Raw genomic sequence first — 19,716 nt, 5'->3', positions numbered from 1 at the left:
ACTGAGACCGGGCTCCAGCCTGGGAGGAAGGCCACAGAGGGGATACAACAGAGGTGCACACAACCCCAAAAGGCATGGAGATGGTCAGTAGTGGTCAATCATGCATTACTTCCCATAGCCCACATCCTATATCGTACCAAGTGGAAGCATCAAACGGCAGGTCTACGAAGTTGTTTTTTTCACCTTCCCTCCAACAAAGCATGTGGTAAAACTGTGAGACTCATGCCAAGTGCCTGCACAGGTTCAAAGAGCCACTGGGCAAGCTCAAGAAAAAGGATTCCTGAACCTAAATACTGAACCCTTTGGCTGAAGAGATTCCAGAGGCTACAAAATCCTGGAAGACTTCACTAGGAAAAGCATCATCAGCAGATGCCCTTTTGCCATACTCTATTTTGATAAACTCCCATCAACTGGCAACCTGTGCTAGATGGGCTTTAGGTCTGACTTGGTATTAGACACAAATAGGATTCACTTGAGTTTGCAGGTGAAAAATGCAGCACGACTTACTCCATGGGACTGAAAAACCTCCAGCCAGAGATCCAGAGGCATTTCTTACAGCAGCAGTGCCAGCCTGAAGAGGCATTCCCTGCTGTGACCCGAAGTTTCAGTGGAGAGGCAGGTACCAGGAACTGCTTATTCCAGGGCAGGGCAGAACTGGGGAAACGTCCCTGGAACTGCAGCTTCAGCGTGATTCAGGTCAGAGTGAATTCAGAGGTTACCATACCACAGCTGTCTTCCCTGTCTGACAGCCAGAGGTTACCACACTTGCAGCAGAGACGTGTCCAACACCAAAGCTGCCCATTACTGAAGTTTTAACTATCGCTCAATTCAATTTAAGCACAGCAAACTCTGAAGTGCAGCACTTAGGAGGCCCCAGACACATCCACCCTCCTGCCTTCTCAGCTACTCAAACCAAGCCCTTCACCCAGCATCAGAGCAGAGCAGCAGGATGGGAAACCTCCAGAAACACTGAAGTCAGTTCTGCAGCAAACATTTGCCCAAGGCCCTCACCTAGGCAGCGAGCACAGGCACCCTTATTTCCCAGGACTTACATGAAGGCCTTTGGGCAGGCATGGAGGGTGGCGAGAGGCAGGCCACCTCCAGCAGAAGAGCCCAGCACAGAGCCAGGCCTCCTGTTGGTACTGCCACAGGCCATATTAACATGTCACCTTCAATATACATCCAGCAGAGTTCAGGTCATGGATTTGCTGGAAGTTCATCACTTATTCAGGCTTTTGTGCGAGAGGTCATTGCTGTCAAACTGTCTGCTTTCACAAGCACAAAAGCTCATGTTAAAATGTAAATACTTACAGGTATTCCACCAGGCACTCAAGATTAAAGTCAGGACAAATATATTAGCCCTAGCTGTATTTTACAATGCCAGTAGTACTTGAAAGTCATCTGTTTGTGAACCAGGGGTTTTATGTGGGTTCATCTGCCTAGACAGGAAGCAGGATCTAATGGTGAAGACACAGGACTGGATTTAGAGTAGTTGGGTTCTTTCCCTGACTCTGTTCCTGTATCTCTGTCACCTTCAGGAAACATATTTTTCATGCCACTCTCCAGATTAAAAAGCACACGAACAGATGCTTATCCTGGCCCCATACAACTTCTGTGACCCTGTGTCGTTTCTGCTAATTGCTACAAGAATTCTGGAACGATAGAGGAGACGTTAACCCGACTTGTAAAGTTAACAAAAAGCATCAGCCTTACACAAGAGCACAACGACCTCCTCCCTGAACGCCTGTGTCACACTGTTTGTTTTTCAAGACAGAGTCTCTGCAACTCATTACTACACTGGCCTTGATGGAGACAGCATTTTGCAAATTCAGCTTTGCAACAAGCCTGGATAGGTTGGCTTACCCCTGTCGCCTAGATTTGTGCGCTGCATACCACTTGCAAGCAATTCAAGCATGACTTCTGTGTTGGGGAAACACCACAAGACTAGCAGCAGGACTACGCTGGCACAGGCCTACTGGGAAAATCAACTCCCCAGCTGTGGGAAGAAGCAAAGCCGGCGGAGACTGCAATCACCACGTCACCCTGGAATCCAGTTTCATGTCCAGTCCAACCTCGTTCTGCGATCGAGCTGTACAGTTCTGGAAAAGCTGGTATCCTCTTCCCTCAGCATTTCAAGCCACACGTCAGATTCTCCTGTGACTTTTGGAAAGTACTGCACTAGTGTTTAATAGGAAGAAGTCGTCTCAGGCCTGAGAGGAACTCGCATTCATTTGGTTCAGTATCAGTCGAAGGTAATTCTTCTGCACTGTGAACCCTGCATCAGGGCAGCCAGACAGACAGCCCCACAGCCCTTATTCACAGAGGCCTTCCACACCAGGCACTCCTGCTATCAACTTCCAGGCCAAGACAGCTTCAGTAAACCACAGGGCGAGGTGGGTGCCGTCTCTCTGGATCAGCAGAAGGGAGTGCAGACTTATGCTCTTATGTGCGCTCCCTGCCCCTGCTCGAGCCAGCGCAGGAGGCAAAGTGAGCGTACGTTACACGCTCACTGCAGGATGCCACATCCTGCCGTATTTCATACGGCTTCCCAAGGCAAGCCAGATACTTTTCAAACACAGTATGATGTTTGACAGTATGATCTGTCACAGTATGACAAGTTCTCAGAGACAACACAGGAGAGAGAGAAGGGAATGGCACTGACAGATTTTTCCAACAGTACCCAACTGTTCTTAGCCATGCTTCTCTTAAAAGGAAAAAAGCAAGCAAACAGACACACCGCAGACACACACAAACTTTACAACGCTTATTCTTTCTGCTTCTTGCTTTTGGAAACTTGTTCGGCTTTTATGAATTTCTCGTAACTCTCACTCACTCATCCAAAACCTTCCCATTGCTACAGAAAGCAGAGGTCTGCTTCAGAGAGCAAACAACAGGGGGGAAAGAAAAAAAAAAAAAAGCAGCTTTTTTATGCACTGCTTTCCCCCCTCAAACCTGCTCCCAGCCGTGCCCCCCTGCGCCCCCCACACACGGTGCAGGGTTTTAAGGAGCGCTGGTTGTGCTGACATCAGTGAGGCTCTGGGGGCTATCCAGGCAGCTGTTCCTGCTCCTGTTCATGGCCGAGAGCCAAGTCGCTCTGCCTTTTTGGTGATGTTCCCTCCTGCCGGCTACCCCCACTCCCGCCCACACGTCTGCAGGGTGGGGCGAGGTGGCCACTGGCAGCCTTTCCAAGGAAACCTAAGGAAAAAAAAAAAAAAAAGAAAAAAAAAGGCTGTTTTCATTTCCAGCCTCTGGTAAGAAGCGTTCAGTAACTTTTGACAGCCAGGCTGTGGGGTGAAGGAACTGCAGTTCTTCTTCCCGAACAGGCAGGGCCCACGATGCCCTGAGGACTTTGTCACCTAGAGGAGAAAGACATGTGCTCTGTCCTCCCCCTGCCCAGACACGGGGATTGCCTGGCAACCCGCAGGCCCTGCTCTGTACAGCTGTTCCCCTGTTTTAAAACAGACCCCCATCCTTGGAGGCAGCTGTTCTCCAGCCAAATGATGATAGCAGAGCAGCAAAAAGCTCACCCAGAGCAACCCGCGAGCGCAACGCGGGTGCGAGATGTCTTCCAGAAGCAGCGAAGGGGCCACTGCAGTACTTTTCCTTCCCTCTGCTGCTCCCTGCAAAGGCACCAAGCAGCGCGAGGACGCGTGAGCTGTGCCAGGACACCTTTTGGTCCGGCCGGCCCCACTGGCGCAAGTTTTCGGCAGCTGCCTGCCTGCAGTAATCCCAGCGGCAGAGAGCATCCCTCCGCTGAGCCGCAGCCAGATTCAGGGAGCGAAAAAGTGGCAGCCAAGCCAACTTCACGTACGGCCTCGGAGCCTGCAGCTCAGACCCCATGTCAAGATTAGGAAAGTATGCACACACAGAGAACACATGAGCTGCTGGAGCGCTTTGCTTTAACTCTTGCAGACGCCGTGCGTCAAAGGAGTTTGGGTTTGCAGCCACGTCTAGCGCCGCGTCTCCTCAAGGCCGGCTCTTCTCAGGCCGCAAGACCGGCTACACCTCCTTAAGCTGAGCAGTGTTTTCTCAAGTAGGTCAGAAACGGAAGGCAGTAAGATGCGTTCACAGTCACAGCTCAAATGGGTTAAAGATTCTGGCTTGTGTCACGAATACTTTTTCTGCAAGTTAAACACAGGCCCCAGTCCTGAAACACTTCCCTTAACTTCACCCATGCCAGTATTTTGACTTAAATGGAACAGCCTCCTTAAACAGAATTATATCTATGTTTGAAGTGTCTGCAGGATCAGTGCTTGGCATGATCTAGACTTGCCTCCGACATACACACAAAGGCAAATTTTAGAAATACCGTGAGAGCCATCAGGCCAAGCTGCATTAAGATAAAAAGAAAAAGATATAGATGGTAACACCCAGCACAGCAAATTTTACATCTGTGTGTGTTGTAGGACAAGACATTGGGACAGGAGAAGTAGAGGTGCCTGAAAGCTACAGCTGGAAGCAAGAGGAGGGTCCCTACCACTTGGTTTATCGGGGCAAAGAGGAGCCTCAAAATCGAGTAGCCACGTACACCATCAGCTCCAGAAACACTGACCATTCCAGGAATCACTTGGGATTTTTTTTTAAGTTATTATTCCTTAGAAGAGGTCCAACTGAGTGCAGTAATGTTAGCAATTCTCCACGGCAAAGAAACCCCCTTCAGCCAAGAAACAAAACCGACTCCTTCCTTCTGTATACCCAGCACAAAAGCGGCAGATACAAACACGAGTTTCTCTGGAACAAACCAGTCAAATTCATTCAAATCTTCACAAAGTGCAGTAAGGTAAAACCCATTCCTGTTCCCAGAGCTTATTACAGTAACATGACTAAACATGCTCAGCAGTCCAATTTGATAGGATGCATCCATTTGCTGATGCCAGAGGAAGATGCATGTCTCTTATACGTGGCACCGCTCTCACAGGCTGCTTTTCAAAAGATGTTTTGAAAAGCGACCTGCTGCGTACATTCTTAACAAGTCATAGTATCACCGGCTGTGCAAGTGTTTGACCTCTACTTGCTATGCACTGTGGACAAAAATCTGACATCAGCTTATTCCAACCTTAGTAACACCAAACTGCTCCTATAAAGGCGCCTGGAACAGCCTACGACAGTGCACCGATAAACTCCCAGACGGACCCCCGGAGTGCTGAAAATGCAACTAGGTTAGTACACGAGCCCACATGTTTTAAATTTGGTTTGGTTTAATCCAAGTAAGTAACCTGATTAAAATGGGAGTCTTCTCTGGAGGTCTAATTTCTAGATGTTTCCATTACTCCATATGCTTTCATGTTGTATAAACATAACGAATGATACATACATCACTGTTGGGGTGATTTAAGAATTCAGTTTAAAGCTACAATGCAAGTCACTCAAGGCAAGAGAATTAGATTACTTTCTGAATGGCACGAGCCAGCAACTGCACTTCGTTTCAGTCCTGGGAACAGGACATACCGAGGGGTGATATCTTTCTAATCCCAGTTTCTTCTAATTTCTGCATTTCAGAACTTTAATATTTGACATTTTTACATTCAGACCTAAAGCAAAAGTGAGAGAGGATGCAGTCTGACTGTGATGTTTTCAAACAAGTATTACATTGAGGAGCATATCTCCTTCTAAACCAAGCACCACACAGCCCCCTGAACATGTGCATATTCTTGCACCGTTACCTAGAGAAAAAACACCTGAATCCTTGTCCCTCGTGTGCAACCTAGGCATTCAAGAGAGCTACCCAAACTGTGCCTTGCAACCAAAGCTCTCTGTTTATACACGGACACCTCAGCGGCAGCAGCGCAGGTTCCCAGCATGCCTCAACCTTGATATCTGGAAAGACTCCACCATGGGGTAAGAAGATAGTTATAATTAAACATTTATACTGAGGTACTGCCGAGCAGGTCAGTTCCACAGTGTGCTAGGTGGCTTTTCAAAACTCAGTAATTGAATGCTGATCCCTGCCCCGAAGAGTTTACAGTGTAGGAAATCAAAGCCTAACACTTGGCATCTGTATAGTGGGAATTAAACAAAGACCACCACCAGCTCGTTTCTTGGGTCTGTGGACTAGGCAGCTCGTATAAACATCCATTACCAGAAAGAGTGGAATTTTTACATCAGCGATCTGGACTTTCTTAATCCACATCTGTGCTACTGAGTTGCGCAGCCCTGTTTGAATCACCCGCCGGGACAGCAAATACAGCGTGCAGTTTGTATGTGCTCCTGGCATCCTCTTGTCCAACGTAAATTATTTTTGGCCAACACACTTTTTAGTGATCATTTGAAAAAGAAAGACAGTGAGCACACAAACAGAAGCATTTACTGCAAGTCAAGTGCAGGCAAGACGGAGGCTGCCAATGCACCAGGCCAAAAGTTGGGTACCAGCAGATCCTTCTGCAGGGGGTAACTCGCTGGACGACCCCAGGCATGCATCAGTACATTCGCTATGCAACACCAGCACACATTGGCTGTTGGGCAGACCACAGCCACATGCAAGCCCGCGGCGTTCCAAATCTACTAACCCACATCTTTTCCTATGGAGACTAAGGGTTACGCAAGGGTGTAAATAAAAACTCCAGCCCCAAACACGCAGGGGCCATCTCTGCCCCAGATCCATCCTTGGGGAGAATCCTCTGCATTCTCCTTTTCCTGCAGGGAAGGACAGGCTTGGGAAGGACAAGTCCTCCTCCCACTCACCAGAGGGAATATACTCACGAAAGCTAGAGCATTGCCTCTACGATTTAGAAAAGGGATGCCCACGCTGTTTCAGCGTTGTCCAAACCCAGGATGGAAGAGAATTTAGTCAAATAGGCTATTATAGCTCAAATTCAGTTTTTTGTTTATCATACAACCTCCTGAAATAGATGCACTGAATTTATAACTACACCTGTAGGAATTTCAAGCAGCAGAAAAATACAAAGGCACCATTAGTGTTTCAGTTTTTTAAAGTTTCCTGGCGTCTTTCATGCTATGAATGCTCAAGAGCTTTCAGCTGTACATACCCCACACAAAATCTTAGTCCAGTGAAGTCTGAAAGAGTTTTGCTGTTGATTCGAGTGAAGCCATGTTTTCCACTTCTACATACTATTTACACATCTACTGATTTATTAAACACGTAAAAGCAACCGTAATGAGACACAATCTGTGTTCAGCTTGGCCCACTTAGCAGTTCCATGAAGGCATTTGCTGACTATGGAGCACTTAAGATGAGAAACCTTACCACTTATTCCTATCTTTTTCTTTCTCAAGGGAAAAGGGAGCCATGGAAAATCCTAAGTCACTAGATTTAAAGAGCTTACAAGTTCCAAGAGCTTTGAAAGTACAGATTGGAAACGGCTTGAGGTGCAGTTAACGGGGCTGCCGAGCGTACAGAATCCACCAGTTCCTTCCTGCAGAGTTTATAATCTGCATGGCTTCCTTCTGGGGTAACTGGCATCCACTCTGAGGTATCGATCACTTCGCCCACCCCTAGGAATTCACCCTCTGGTTAGGCAGAACGTGGCAGTCATTCCCAGTCACTTCACATTCAGCAAAACAACACTGATGCTTCCCAAAAAGGAGGAATGGAGACAGAGGACCGAGAAGATTTCTACTTCAAAATGTAGGTGACACTGATATGAAAATGATAAATTCCTCACAGTTTAAGGAGAAGCACGGTTTCCAACAATAAACTAAGTTTACATCAGGGAATTAGGGGCACGGTGATATAGCTCTCTTCACCATTTCGCAACATGACAGTCGGGCTCCTGCCAGTTCAAACACTGCTAAGAGATCTTCCCAAGCAGAAAAGCCACCTATCTGCTGTGAAAGCTGGAAGCTGATCCAAGACTTGTTCCAGAAGCTGCCAAGGACCACAGCTTTGAACCTTACTTGGAAACGTGGTAAAGTGTACTAGCTGGCACCTGGCTGGGCTGTCTGATAAGGAAGAAGAACCATTGATACCTGCAGCCGCTAGAAAAAGAGAACAAAAGAAATATGTCCTCCAAATCAACTAAACGCAAGGCATAAGTTACATCTCCATTGAGAAGAACTCATCATTGCACTCATACTTCTTTGCCTGGAAAGTAGAGTCATAAACAGAAGCCCTCAGTAACCCAGCTCCATCTCTTCCACATCTATCTTCTGCAGCACGCAGTTCCACCTCCTGGACCTTCAGAGTCTCACCTAAAAAGTGAGCCTCCTGCTGCAGCTTTCCTTCCTTCTACCCAAAAAGATCAGGACGCTCAGACCGTGGAACATCTGAGTGGTGCCACAAGTTATCCAAGTGCACACCGGTTCAGGATCCCTTAAGGCTTTTGGGGAGAAGAAGAGGACAAAGCCAGCAAGCACACACCCAAGACGCCACAGCCACCTGTTGTCCTCAATACACAGGCAACTGCATGAGCAGCAGAAAAACACGTGCACTTGGATGAAGAACAGTACATGGGTATTCACGTCCTGGCCGCTTCTCATGTGCTCAACACCCTAAGAGCAATGAGACACAACAAACTTAATTTGAGGAGGAAAATGCATTTTGTGTAATAGAACAAGGAGAGGAACTTACTTAAACTAGGCTCTTTCCCCTACCCAAAGCTGTGAGTGGTCCAAATTAACAGTAATGTTGCTCCCTAAAGGAAACAAAAGGAAGTACTGCTGCTGATTACTGCAAAATCCAAAGCAGTTCTCCCTTGCCTGGGCTGCAGCACCAGCAGTGTGAAGGAGCACGGCCTCAACACAGGAATGGATTTATTGCTGTGATGCAAGTACTGCAAGCAAAACACTCCCAGGCGCTGATACATCTGAGCACTGACATCACCTGCCGTAAGGAACGGGACTAACAAGGGCTCCTGCTAAAGCCAGCTAATCACACAAGGTAAAAGCAAAGGCCAGCTACACTTCAACGTGAACATTTTGTTCCTCTCACCTTTACAGAGGAGATACATACCTAAATTAACTAAAAAATGTTTGTCAGAAGTTGATCATCCTCCGTTTTCAAAGGATGGGTGATGCAGGCCACACATTTCTACAACACCTACAAGTCAGTTTGTGCTGTATCAAGAAAGCATGCTTTACAATCTCCACCAGGAGATGACAACCAGAGAAGTCTTACATGTATCAGGGGCTAACACTTCCATTATTAAGCACAAAATACATTTATTTTCAGAGGCAAATTAGCAAGTCGCCCAGGCATACCAGCATAGAAAACTTCTAAGGTGCTTAATGTACTTTTTACTCAAACCCACTTAAAAGCCAAAATTTAATTTTTCGAAGCTGCCAGTGATTGCACTGTTAAGTCCCTTGGCCACAGTGTATAATCAGCTCTCCCAACACTTGTTGAGAGTTCTGCACAAAGTAACGTCCCTCGTGCGAACCCATCTTCAAAGGAACATCAGACACCAGACCAAGGAAGGGGATGTCTTCTTCACAAGGAAAAAATCTTTCAAGATCCTAAGTGAATAAGATTAAGCACGACATGGTTTCGGTGAGTAAGGTTAGATGCAGGAAAGCAGCGGAATGTGAAAGTTGCATTCCAGGTGCTTCTGCAGGGACACCAGCAAAGGAGATGGGGGAGGCAATCAAGGCATTAAAGGCCTCTCTCTCTAATGGTCCTTGAATACCTATTTCAGGCCAGGAGCCTAACAATGCCCCTGGGGGATATTGACAGCTTTTCTTTTCCCTTGCTCTAGCATCTCTGTGGACTCTGCAGGTGAATCCTGTTGTTAAAACAGCTGCCTTTCTCTACATCTCTAAAGAGGTATTCAGATTCTCTTAGCATTACTTAGTTGAATCACCCTAAATAAACAGTCTCCACCCATCAACTACTTCTTTTGTGTAAAGCACCTATTCAAAGGCAACCACCTTTATTGATTCCTAGGCTGGCCAACCTGAAGGCTGAAATACTACAAAAAAAAAAAAAAAAAAAAAAAAAGTAGGATACACCAGAAGTGCCTGTGTCATTTCTAAAGGAAACACGGGTCCAGGTGCTGTTCGGTTACATCAAGCAATTTATTTCTGACTGCAGCAGGCATCTCTAACAGCTTTAACACTGGCACAGCTGCAAGACAAGTATCCCACTGACTCTTCTCCCTTTTGTCCAGGCCCTTTTTCTTGTTTCGACCCTTTTACACCACTGGGATAGGGCAGCACAAGCCGAACGAGCCACCTAACAGGAGTCCACAGCATATGGCCCAGCTGGCAATTACCTGCACTTTTCACCTTTCCCCGTAAAACCCTAGCGTGAGCTTTAGGTAAGTTTTGTCACACCCTGCTCTGAGCAACACGCGGAGGGAAGGCAGGTGAGATGCTCTGGTACTGCTGCCCCGCACTCATTTCCGAGCTGCTGGCCCTCAAAACCAGAGGACAATTTTAGGACAATTCCTGTCCAGAAGTACCCCAGAACAGAGTCAGCACTTCGCACCTCAGCCGAGCTCACCTCCTTTCATTTTTAACCACAGGCTGATAACCAAACCAGACCTGGCAAAGCTTGGCAACTTTTGAGCCCTCCCCGGCTCCACAGGACCAGCTAACTTTTCAGTGCATCACCAGAGCGCGGCATTTCCAAAGACACCCAAATCCTTCCTTGAAAATCACTGTCTATAAAGGTACCTCTAAACGGAAGGCAGGGGGCAGCTCCCACAGCTGCCGTTTCATGTAGGATATTACAAACCACCACACACAGGAAGGACTCATCTTGCGCCTCCCCAAAGAAAATCTGCTTTAACTTCTGGACAACAACATGGCACGTCAAACCTCCCACCTCAAAGCCAGAAACAAGGCTGTTTAAATCATCGCACAGTCTCAGGAGGCAATTCCTTCTCACCCCCAAAGTTTACATTTGCTCCTCCAGACGCTTCTCAAAAAAGTTGCAGGGTACCCGAGCACTACATCCACGATGAAGCTGTGCTCAAAAGAACACAAAGCAGTTCCTGGCCCCTTTCCAAGGCGCAGAATACTCCTGAAAAAGCATATTTTAAAGCTGTAATCCCACGACCGGCGTTTTGCTTGAATTCATAAAGGAGGTAAAAGAAAAAGACATGGAGCAACAGGCATTCTCCCTACCTCCTGAGACCTGAAAGCAGCGCTGCCGTCCTCCTCCGAAAACAATTACCTCCCAGGAAAGAAACTACCACATCATCAAGGCAGCCGTCTCAAACTGCTACCAGCGCGGTCCAATAGCGCGCTCCCTTCGCAGCAGCTTCTGCTGCACTGAAAGCAGCAGACATGACTTCACACGTTGCAGGAGCGTACACCTAAAACACAGATTTCCAAGCTTAGGCATCATCCATCAAAAAGTTAAAAGGGGCTTTTTCTGCACTTGCATAGATTTTGAGACTAACAGGATTTACTTGTTTTCTGCTTGCTCCTGGGGAACCTTTGCAGTTTCTTTTTTTCCCAACACTGTCCCTACAGGCTGCTATCCAATACACATCAGATGCTCTCGGAGAAGTGAGCAACAGATAACTCTGGAAGGACATTTGCAAAGGGCACAAATGGAGGGCCCAATCCTGGTAACGTTTAGGCATACTGGGGGAGGCTGGAATTACTTCTCTACTTAGACAACTTGACTGCTCAACACAGTCCTCTGGAAAGCTTTATTCACACATCTAAGCATTTTTTTTCAGATGTCTTACTATCAAAAACTTGCATTTTAAGTCAAACAAAAGACCACTGCAACTTAAAAAGTGAATCCCTTACAAAAACACTCAGGTTAATTTTAGCGTCCTTCTGTTTAGCTGCTTAGCAACACTTATCCTATGACCTTCTAAGCACCATCTACTTTTACAAGGGATAATGAATATAACCAAAAGGATTTATCTATATGTTTTTAATCTACACAATGTAAGTACGTGAACAGTTTTTATTTAAATAAGAAATCCAACTGAGAGCAATCCAAACTGCATTTCTGCTTAGGAAGAAACTTGCATTGGCTAAAGTCAAGCTTTTGTTACGATTGCACCGTGACTTCAGTTTAGAAAAAGTGATAACATCCTTAAGGACTGAGAAAAGCACTACAGAAGTCACTGTCTGTATGCCTTGGGAAACACTACACTTGCCTTTGGTACTGATGGAGATTGTAGATATTGCTCACAGATAATTTAAGACATTCAGCTTTCCCAGTTTTGAAACTTCAAGCATCTCCTGAACCCTCAAAATCAAAGCCAAAAGCCATTTGGTCAGAGGGCCAGCAAACACAGTAAGGAGTTAAGGGGTGCACAACCTGCATAAGCGGAGGCGGAATAAGATGTTCCACTACACTGAAATCTGCAAGCGAACAAAGCTTCAAACCCCAGCTTTGCATGAGGAGGAAAAAAGAAAAAGCCAGCAAACACCCTGTTACACTGTCTTAATAATGAGGCAAAAAAATAGGTATATATACACATGTATATGTATATATTTAATATATAAGTATATATATAAGTATATATATAAGTATATAGTAAATAAATAATACATATATACACGTGCATTTTTTAGGGTCATCAGCTATTAAAGGAAATGTGAAATAGTGGCTACAAAAATAGCCACTCCTGATGGACAAATGGCAGCCTGACAATTAGAAGCTTCCTGCGAAATAAGAGCAACAGAAAAGTTTACTCAACTGTACCTACAGGATGGTGTTTTTCCAACTGCACGATGCAAATTCCGTTCCAGAGATGGATGCCGGGAGAAGGAAGGTGAGGCAGCAAAAGAGGCCACACCAGGCTGAGCAAAGCTGCCCCGTAGCAAGAAAGCAAGCTGGATGTGTCCCTGCTGGCAGGTGAGGGAGAGCCCTGGTACTCGGGCTGATTGGATGATGGATTCACACTGGTTCTGGGTTTCTAACAAACAAAAGGCCCCATTCTTCCATGGACGTACCTAACTCCCGTTAAGGCTAATGGGCATTATGCAGGCGCACAGAGAAGAGACTATATACCCTTAAGTCTTCAAAGGGAAAATTAGAACCTAAAACAAATATGGCTGGCCTGACCCCGAGTCACTGCATCCCCTTCACGCACGCTGACCCTGTGGAAAACAGGAACTGCGGTAACAAAACTCGGTGCTCGTGTCAGAACGGCTGACCTCAAGGCGAAACCTCCAGCCGCCGTACCAGCTGTCTGCTGGGCGCTGCAGGGGCAGCAGGACAGCGTTTAGCAACCGCTCCTGGCATTAAGGAGCACGTTTTGGCTTTTTCCAAGGCACAGCGCTGGAAAGGCTGGCAACACCGGCTGCATTTAGTGCCTCTCCTAGGCTGCTGCCCCCAAATCAGACTGAACTACACGGTTAGCTACTTTCTCAAGCACGTAACCACACTCGATCTTATCTAGGCCAGAAGACGGGCAAAAGAGGGAGCCAGGACTAAAACTCTCTTGTTTTCTTCCCCCCACTTCCCTCCAGAAATCAGTTCAGTGGCTCCCCGGCAGGATGCTGGCTGCTTGGTGGCCAGAACCAGGCAGCATCAGCCCCAGCCTGGGCTGGAGGAGCTGGGGGGCCAGGGGGGTGGACGGCCTCGGTGGGCCGGGAAGGGAAATGTGCTGAGCCAGGGGAAGCGCTCTGCTCGCTCCTCCCGGGCGAGGATGCCAAGCAGACAAGGATATCACAGCTGAGAGGTGAAACGAGGGAAAGTTGGTTCTTTAGGGTGAAAAAAGACTAAACAAAACAAAAGCAGAAAAAAAATACAAGGAAAAAAAAAACAACCAACCCCGCGTGCGTGCGGAGGGGAGGCGGGGGGAGAAGCACAGGGAGAAGAAGCCAGAGGAAACTTATCTGCGACATGACAAAGTTCAATCCACCGCCCTCCCTCCTCTGCTCTCTGCAGAAAAAAAAGCCCGTCGGGCTGCAGCAGCATCTCAGTGCTCCCCATGGCCCTGCTCTGCCCCACAGCAGCGTGCTGGGGTGGGGGGCACGGCAGAGGAGCCCCCCTTTACCCCCAACCCAGCCCCTCCATCCCAGCCCCCCTGGTCCAGCTCCGCACGCCGCATCCCCCCCCGCCTGGGCACGGAGAACAGAGTGGGGGGGGCAAAAGTTGGTTTCCAGCCCCGGGGCAGCCGGATTTGGGGGTTCTCCGAGAAGGGGACGGGATGGGAACACAGGGATGGGGGAGAAGAAGAGGGACCCCCCCCCGGCTCGGATGCTGCCCGGCTCCTTCCTGTAGCGGCACACAAAGGCGGCGGGGCTGGGAGACACCCCGGGGGGGCAGGGGACACCCCCAGGGCCAGGGATCACCCCTAGGGCTGGGGCCACGTCCCTCTGCCCCCCTTACCCCCATAACACCCCCCCCATCCCAAATCTCCCCGCCCCGCCGCGCAGGCCGGGAGGGGAAAGGACACGCACGTCCCGGGGGGGGGGGGGAGGAAAAGAGAGGGGAAAAATAAAAGAAAAACCCTTTAAAAAGAAGGAGAAAAGAGGGACGGGGCAGCGGAGGGAAGGAAGAAGAGAAGGGAGGCGGCGGTTTGGCGGGGGGATGCCCGGTCTACCTGCGGAGGGGCGCCTTCATCCCGGCTCCGTCGCTCGGCGGGGGCCTCCCGGCCGGGCCCCGCTCCCACCGCCGGCCCCCCCGAGCGAGGGGGGGCACCGACCCCGGGGCAAAAAAAAAAAAAAAAAGGGAAAAGGGAAAAGGCTCCGGGCCGGGGGGGCTGCCGGAGCTGGGCTAGAAGATGTGGCTTCCTCGCAGCCCCATCCAAATTGTGGCTGGTTAAAAATAAACTTTGCAGCGGGAGGGGGGGGATGAGCTGGCCGGATTCCTGAGCTCAGACGGTTTAATATGGATGAGCATCAGGTCCTGGAGGCAAAACGCCGCGGCTGGTGCCGCTGGTTGGTAGAAAGTCTGCAACAGGGAAGGGGGAGAGAAAAAAAAAGAAAGAGAAAAAAAAATAGGAGCCGCGGAGGGAGGAGAGGAGAGGGAGGAGCGGGGGAAGGGAAGAGGGAGGCTGCACGAACTCATCATCATCTCCACCGCTGCCAGCCAAACTTTTTTCCTCCCCCTTTTTTTTTTTTTTCGCAAGGAAACTTTTTCCTTCCTTCCCCCCGACGAGCGTTTCGCTTTTTTCACCGCTCTCCCGGCCGACCGACAACACGCCGCGACCTCCTCACCCCCCCCACCCCAAAGCCCCCGGAAAGTTTGTTTTTTTTTTTATTTCCACCCCCCGGTCTGGAAAGAGCCCTCCCGGGGGGTCCCGCTCCTGCCCTTTGTGCGCGGTACTTACGCCGGACTTTGCTGGGGCTGGGCTGCTTGCGGCGCGACATGCCGGGAGGAGCCGGGGGGGGGACACCACCACGGGGGGGGCACGGAGGGGAGGGGGAGGGCTCCGCGGCCTCGTTCCGGGAGAGGGAAAAAAAAAAAAAAAAAAAAGCGCTCAAAATGGCGTTTGGGTGGCTGTGCAAAGTTCATCAAGTCGGCGCTAAGTCGCCGTCCGCCCGCGCCGCCCCGCAGGGGAGCGATGGGCGCGCGGCGGGACCCCGGCGCGCTCCGCGGCCCGCCCGCCCCCGGCCCGCCCCCGCGCAGCCCCGCGGCCCGGGCAGGCGCCGCCTCACGGGGAGACCGCCTCCGGCCGGGGGCGCGCCGCTGCCGCCCGGCAGCATCCGCGGCTCGGCACGGCTCGGCACGGCTCGGCACGGCGGGGGGCCGCCAGGTGCCCGCCCGGCCCGGCCAGGAGCCAGGTAGCGGCGGCCGCACGGCCGGGGCGGGCAGCGCCCGGGGGCGAGGCAGCTGCGGTCTTACTTTTTCACCCTCTTTTTTCCTCTGTTTTTTTCCCTTTTACACTTTTATCATTTCCCCCTTTACTATTTTTTCCACTTTAATACTTTCCCCCTTTACTACTTTCCCCCTCTACTGCTTACTCCCTTTGCTATTTTCCCCCTTTACTACTCTTACCCCCTTTATTATTTTCCTCTCTATTCTTCTTTCCTCCTCCTTTATTACTTCCCCCCCCCCCCCCTTTATTACTCTTATTCCCCCCTTCGTTACTATTTTATTTTACCTCCGAAAGCCCCCATCCCGGTCCCTGCGGGGGCCAGCCGCCCATCCGACAGGACCTCCCGGAGATCCTGTTTATCAGGGCATCACTTCACATTTAACAGCACATCAGCACAGGAGCGTGAGGTCCAAGCAGCACATCCAAGCAAAGGCACGGCTCGGGTGCTTGCAAATGCAAGAAGTCACCCGGTGCACACAGACACAAACCACCCTGTGCTCCCTCCTGTCACTTTTGGTGCGGTGGAGGTTGAGAGGGCTGGAGGGCTCTGCAAGGGATGCAGGGGAGCTGGATGGAGTCACAGGGATTTCACTTCACAGCCAGTTAAGAGCTGTGTGGCAAATAGGAAGAGCACATAAGAACCAAGTGTGTGGAAACACTGAAAGCTCAATGGAGAAAAAAAGTAAAACTGGTTGGGAGGAGTGCAATCGTGACTATGAGGAACTAGCTTACTCTTCAAGGAAATGGTTATTTACACTATTTCTGAGCTAATAAAAGCAGGCCTTTTAAAGCTGTTACTTGTGAGATGGAACCTGAAGTCGCAGGCTGGTGTGTAAAGAAGTCAAGATCTGGCCTGGAGGCAACTGGCTTGTACCAGCCCACGTGGTACCCTAGCTCAGGACTGGAAAGGGATTCAAATGGAAAGGAGGGCTACATTCCAGGCAGGTGACAGTGAGCCTTTTGCCTGCAAGGTGCCCTCATTAAGTTTGTCTAAGCAGCGCTCTTTGCACATGTTGGATAAAGGCGTACATGTCGGGAATAGTCAGAACCCATCCCAAGGCCATCAGCTGTGTCTCGGGCCAGGAATAACCATCTTCCCTTCCATATTCCAAGTAAAACAACTGCAGTTCTGGTGATTGGGAACCTGGGAAGGCCACAACTGCAAGACTGAAAGGCTCACACGTGTATCCACAACACGAAACATCAGCTCTAACTTACATGTATTTGCTGCAGTGGTTTCTGCAAGCTGAGTTTTTGTCAGCTGAGTTTTGTGCGGTACTACATGTGAGTTTTGTGTATAAATTTCTGTGCCAGTGAGGTCTGTTAAAACTGGGATGCTGACTGACAGAACAGCTCTAGAAAGCTTTCCCCACAAGACAGCCAACATTAGAAAGTGCATTCCAATTGTTCTGCTACAAGGTTCTTATTTTCCAAAAAGCAAGCAAACAAACAAAAAATAACAATCGAGGGAAGTCATTACAAATAAATTAATTGTAAGGTGCCTTTAACCGTTTCATCTCTGTCCCTATTATGCCTGCCAACCCGCAGCGATAAGGCTGTTGGTAAATCGAGTAGCAATGTAGCCACCTTACCTCTTTACTTGAGTGTCTCTTGCTGACAGGCATCCCATCAAACCAAAATTGGAACAGTTGTCCACTTCAGGCTCAGACCTCGACATGTTTTTATTCACATGAGCAGACTGCGATGATTTCAGCTTGAATGGCACATCCATACAAGCTGGCTGTAGATTAGGCCTGAGAGTTTACAACCTAAGGCGCTGTTTGCACAGACATTTACATAAATTGCTCTGGTTTAAACTGATGCAAGTTCTTTAGAGACTGGCAACTCGTGTCTAATTCACCTGTGGCTAATCTCTATCAAATACTCCTTGGAGATTTTTGGACCACCTCTTGGTGAAGTTTCTGATCCACCCTTCCCAGATTTTCCAGCTTCAGAGGTTCTTCAGCAGCCCCGCACAGGAAGTTTAGCCAGGGCATCGATACTGTAGGAAACCAGCTCTGGTCAACTCAGCATTTGAAACCTACTCTGGAAACCTACTCTGGAAACATGGACATGCAAATAATGTAGGTACTGTAAACCTCTCACTGGAAAAAATCAGAGGATTTTATTGTTTGGGGAAAATAGGTAGATAATTTTTTTAATCGCGTTTATATTTCTATGGTTTAAGCATCCCCACTCTTACAGACAGATGTAATAATGAATGGTAAATCAGTATATATTATGTTAGTGCTGTAAATAAAAAAAAATGCAAAAATGTGATGTAATAACTAAAAAAAAATTAAATACCAAGGTTTATGAAAGTGTCAAAAGATTGATATGTCTTTAACAGTTTAGGATTTAACTCTGGGCTATCACAGGATAAAATATCACAAGAAAAATTAAAATAACTCAGTTTTCAAACTTCCCCTCACTTGAAATTTTATAAACTATTGCAGAGGTCAAAACCCACTGTGGTCTCAGGCTGAATGTGAAATCTCAAGCAAATGGTTTCATTTTTTTTATTTCAGTGAAAGGGAAAGTAGATATAATTTTCACCTGACAGAAACCACTACTATGAATAAAATGACTCCCCCAAAATGTTGCTACATTGCTTAAATTATACAGATCTCCCTTTCTTTCTTAGCTTTCTTCCATTTGCATTCCTGTGCTTTATCCCATCTCCTCTGATCACTGTGTGTGTGACAACTGAAGTGTCAAGTCACTGTTTGCCTGAGTCCATGCGGCTTGTACGCTTTCTGAAATCGTGACATCAGTACTCAGAAGTGATGGTAAGCATGCTATGGAGCAAGAAGACTTCCTCCATCTCCTATATAACCCTCACACACACCTCTCTGATCCTACACGGTGTTGTTAAATACAGTTAACAGTAGTACAGATATAATAAATTGTTCTGTGATGATATTTTGTGTGTTCTTAATTTCATTAAAAACACTGGGTGATGTAGCCATATTGATGACATAAAAGTCACCTGCTGCGGCCCTAAGAAAAGGACAACTCTGCCCCCACCCACAATTCAAATATAAGAAATGCTGATTAAAGGTATTCAAGGGGAGAAGAAAAACAGGATATGTAGCTTATATAAAGGCCACAACTTGAGGATACAATGATGTCTTAAAGCGAAGAGACTAGAGCAAACATTGGTATTAAAAGAGGAGGTAAAGATTAGCTAGAAAATATTTTTTTTTCCTACTCTTATTAGACATCACCAGTATTCTCTGCTTCAGAGCATAGCATTTAGAAGTTACTTCAATTTCTTCCAATGCTTACACTTCCCCTTCCACCAAAGCAGTTTTGGTAAGTCAGTTCTACTAGCCAGGAGTATTTTACACACTAAGGAGTCAGCAGTGGCCCCTGACTTTCTAGCACTGACTTTCTAGGCTGCGATGAAGGCTGGGCGAGGCCAGCTCCCTCACCCTGTGCAGCTGCAAAGGAGATTACGAGTATCGGAGGCCCTGTGCACCGCTTGAGCTTACGCTTGCACAGCATCTGGTGCAACAAAACTGGCGTCCCCTTGTCCCCTCAGCCTCCATCCTACTTCTGATGTCCTTGCTCATGCCGAGAGGCAAAATCCAGCTGACATACTAACACAGGGAAAAGCGTATTCGAAGGATCAGAGAATACTGCCCCGAGGGCTTTGAGAAATAAGTCTTTGTAATACCTAAGACCAAAAGAAATTCTAGAATTTCCTTTACATATCAACCAAGCATTTCTTTAAATGAATGAACATGCCACTGTTGGGTCTTGTCTGGGGCTGGGGGTTTGTTTTGATTTGTTTTTGAGGCGTTTCTTTTCCAACAATTCTTGGATCAAAAACTCCATTTAAGAACCAATGCAGAACTGTCAACTGTGGCCGCTATACAGGCAAGGTAATTATACAGAATAAAAGGTGGCAAGTTCAATTAAATATATTTCCAGCAAAATGCTGGGAAAGCTAAACTTGATGAATTCCAGCAGAGGAAAACAACACAGAATGGCACATGGTGCAGCAAAGTCTCCCAGCATTTGTCAGGTAACACAGTACCATACAACGTTCCCATTTTCAGTACGTGGGTTAATGTGA

At 48.0% G+C, this 19,716-nt stretch overlaps 2 protein-coding genes across 14 annotated transcripts in view; one reads left to right on the top strand and one right to left on the bottom strand.

Annotated features, from left to right (window-relative positions):
• The window catches only part of RREB1 (ras responsive element binding protein 1), a 124,450-nt gene extending 109,169 nt beyond the window's left edge, over window positions 1-15,281 (bottom strand). For 4 of the 13 annotated variants that reach the window (XM_083826181.1, XM_083826187.1, XM_083826186.1 and 1 more), the window contains exon 1: window positions 15,147-15,281. In XM_083826181.1, the coding sequence (XP_083682307.1) occupies window positions 15,147-15,186 (40 nt within the window). In that variant the 5' untranslated portion in view covers window positions 15,187-15,281. Of the gene's footprint in view, window positions 1-11,022; window positions 14,222-14,417; window positions 15,089-15,146 lie in introns of those variants that run through there. The other 9 variants (XM_083826189.1, XM_083826182.1, XM_083826191.1 and 6 more) reach the window with 6 other exon arrangements.
• Window positions 15,282-15,301: 20 nt separating this feature from the next.
• LOC310895227 (uncharacterized protein) lies at window positions 15,302-19,047 on the top strand (the record flags this gene model as incomplete). Its single annotated transcript, XM_083826211.1, has 3 exons — window positions 15,302-15,600; window positions 17,576-17,719; window positions 18,280-19,047. 3 exons carry the CDS (start codon window positions 15,302-15,304, stop codon window positions 18,401-18,403), a joined length of 567 nt encoding a protein of 188 aa, XP_083682337.1. The 3' UTR covers window positions 18,404-19,047.
• Between the last annotated feature and the right edge of the window lie 669 nt (window positions 19,048-19,716).

This window comes from Anser anser (genome assembly GCF_964211835.1).
Source record: "Anser anser genome assembly, chromosome: 2".
Classification (NCBI taxonomy): Eukaryota; Metazoa; Chordata; class Aves; order Anseriformes; family Anatidae; genus Anser; species Anser anser.
The sequence above is the reverse complement of the archived record's forward strand: the minus strand, read 5'-3'. Positions and strand labels throughout refer to the sequence as shown.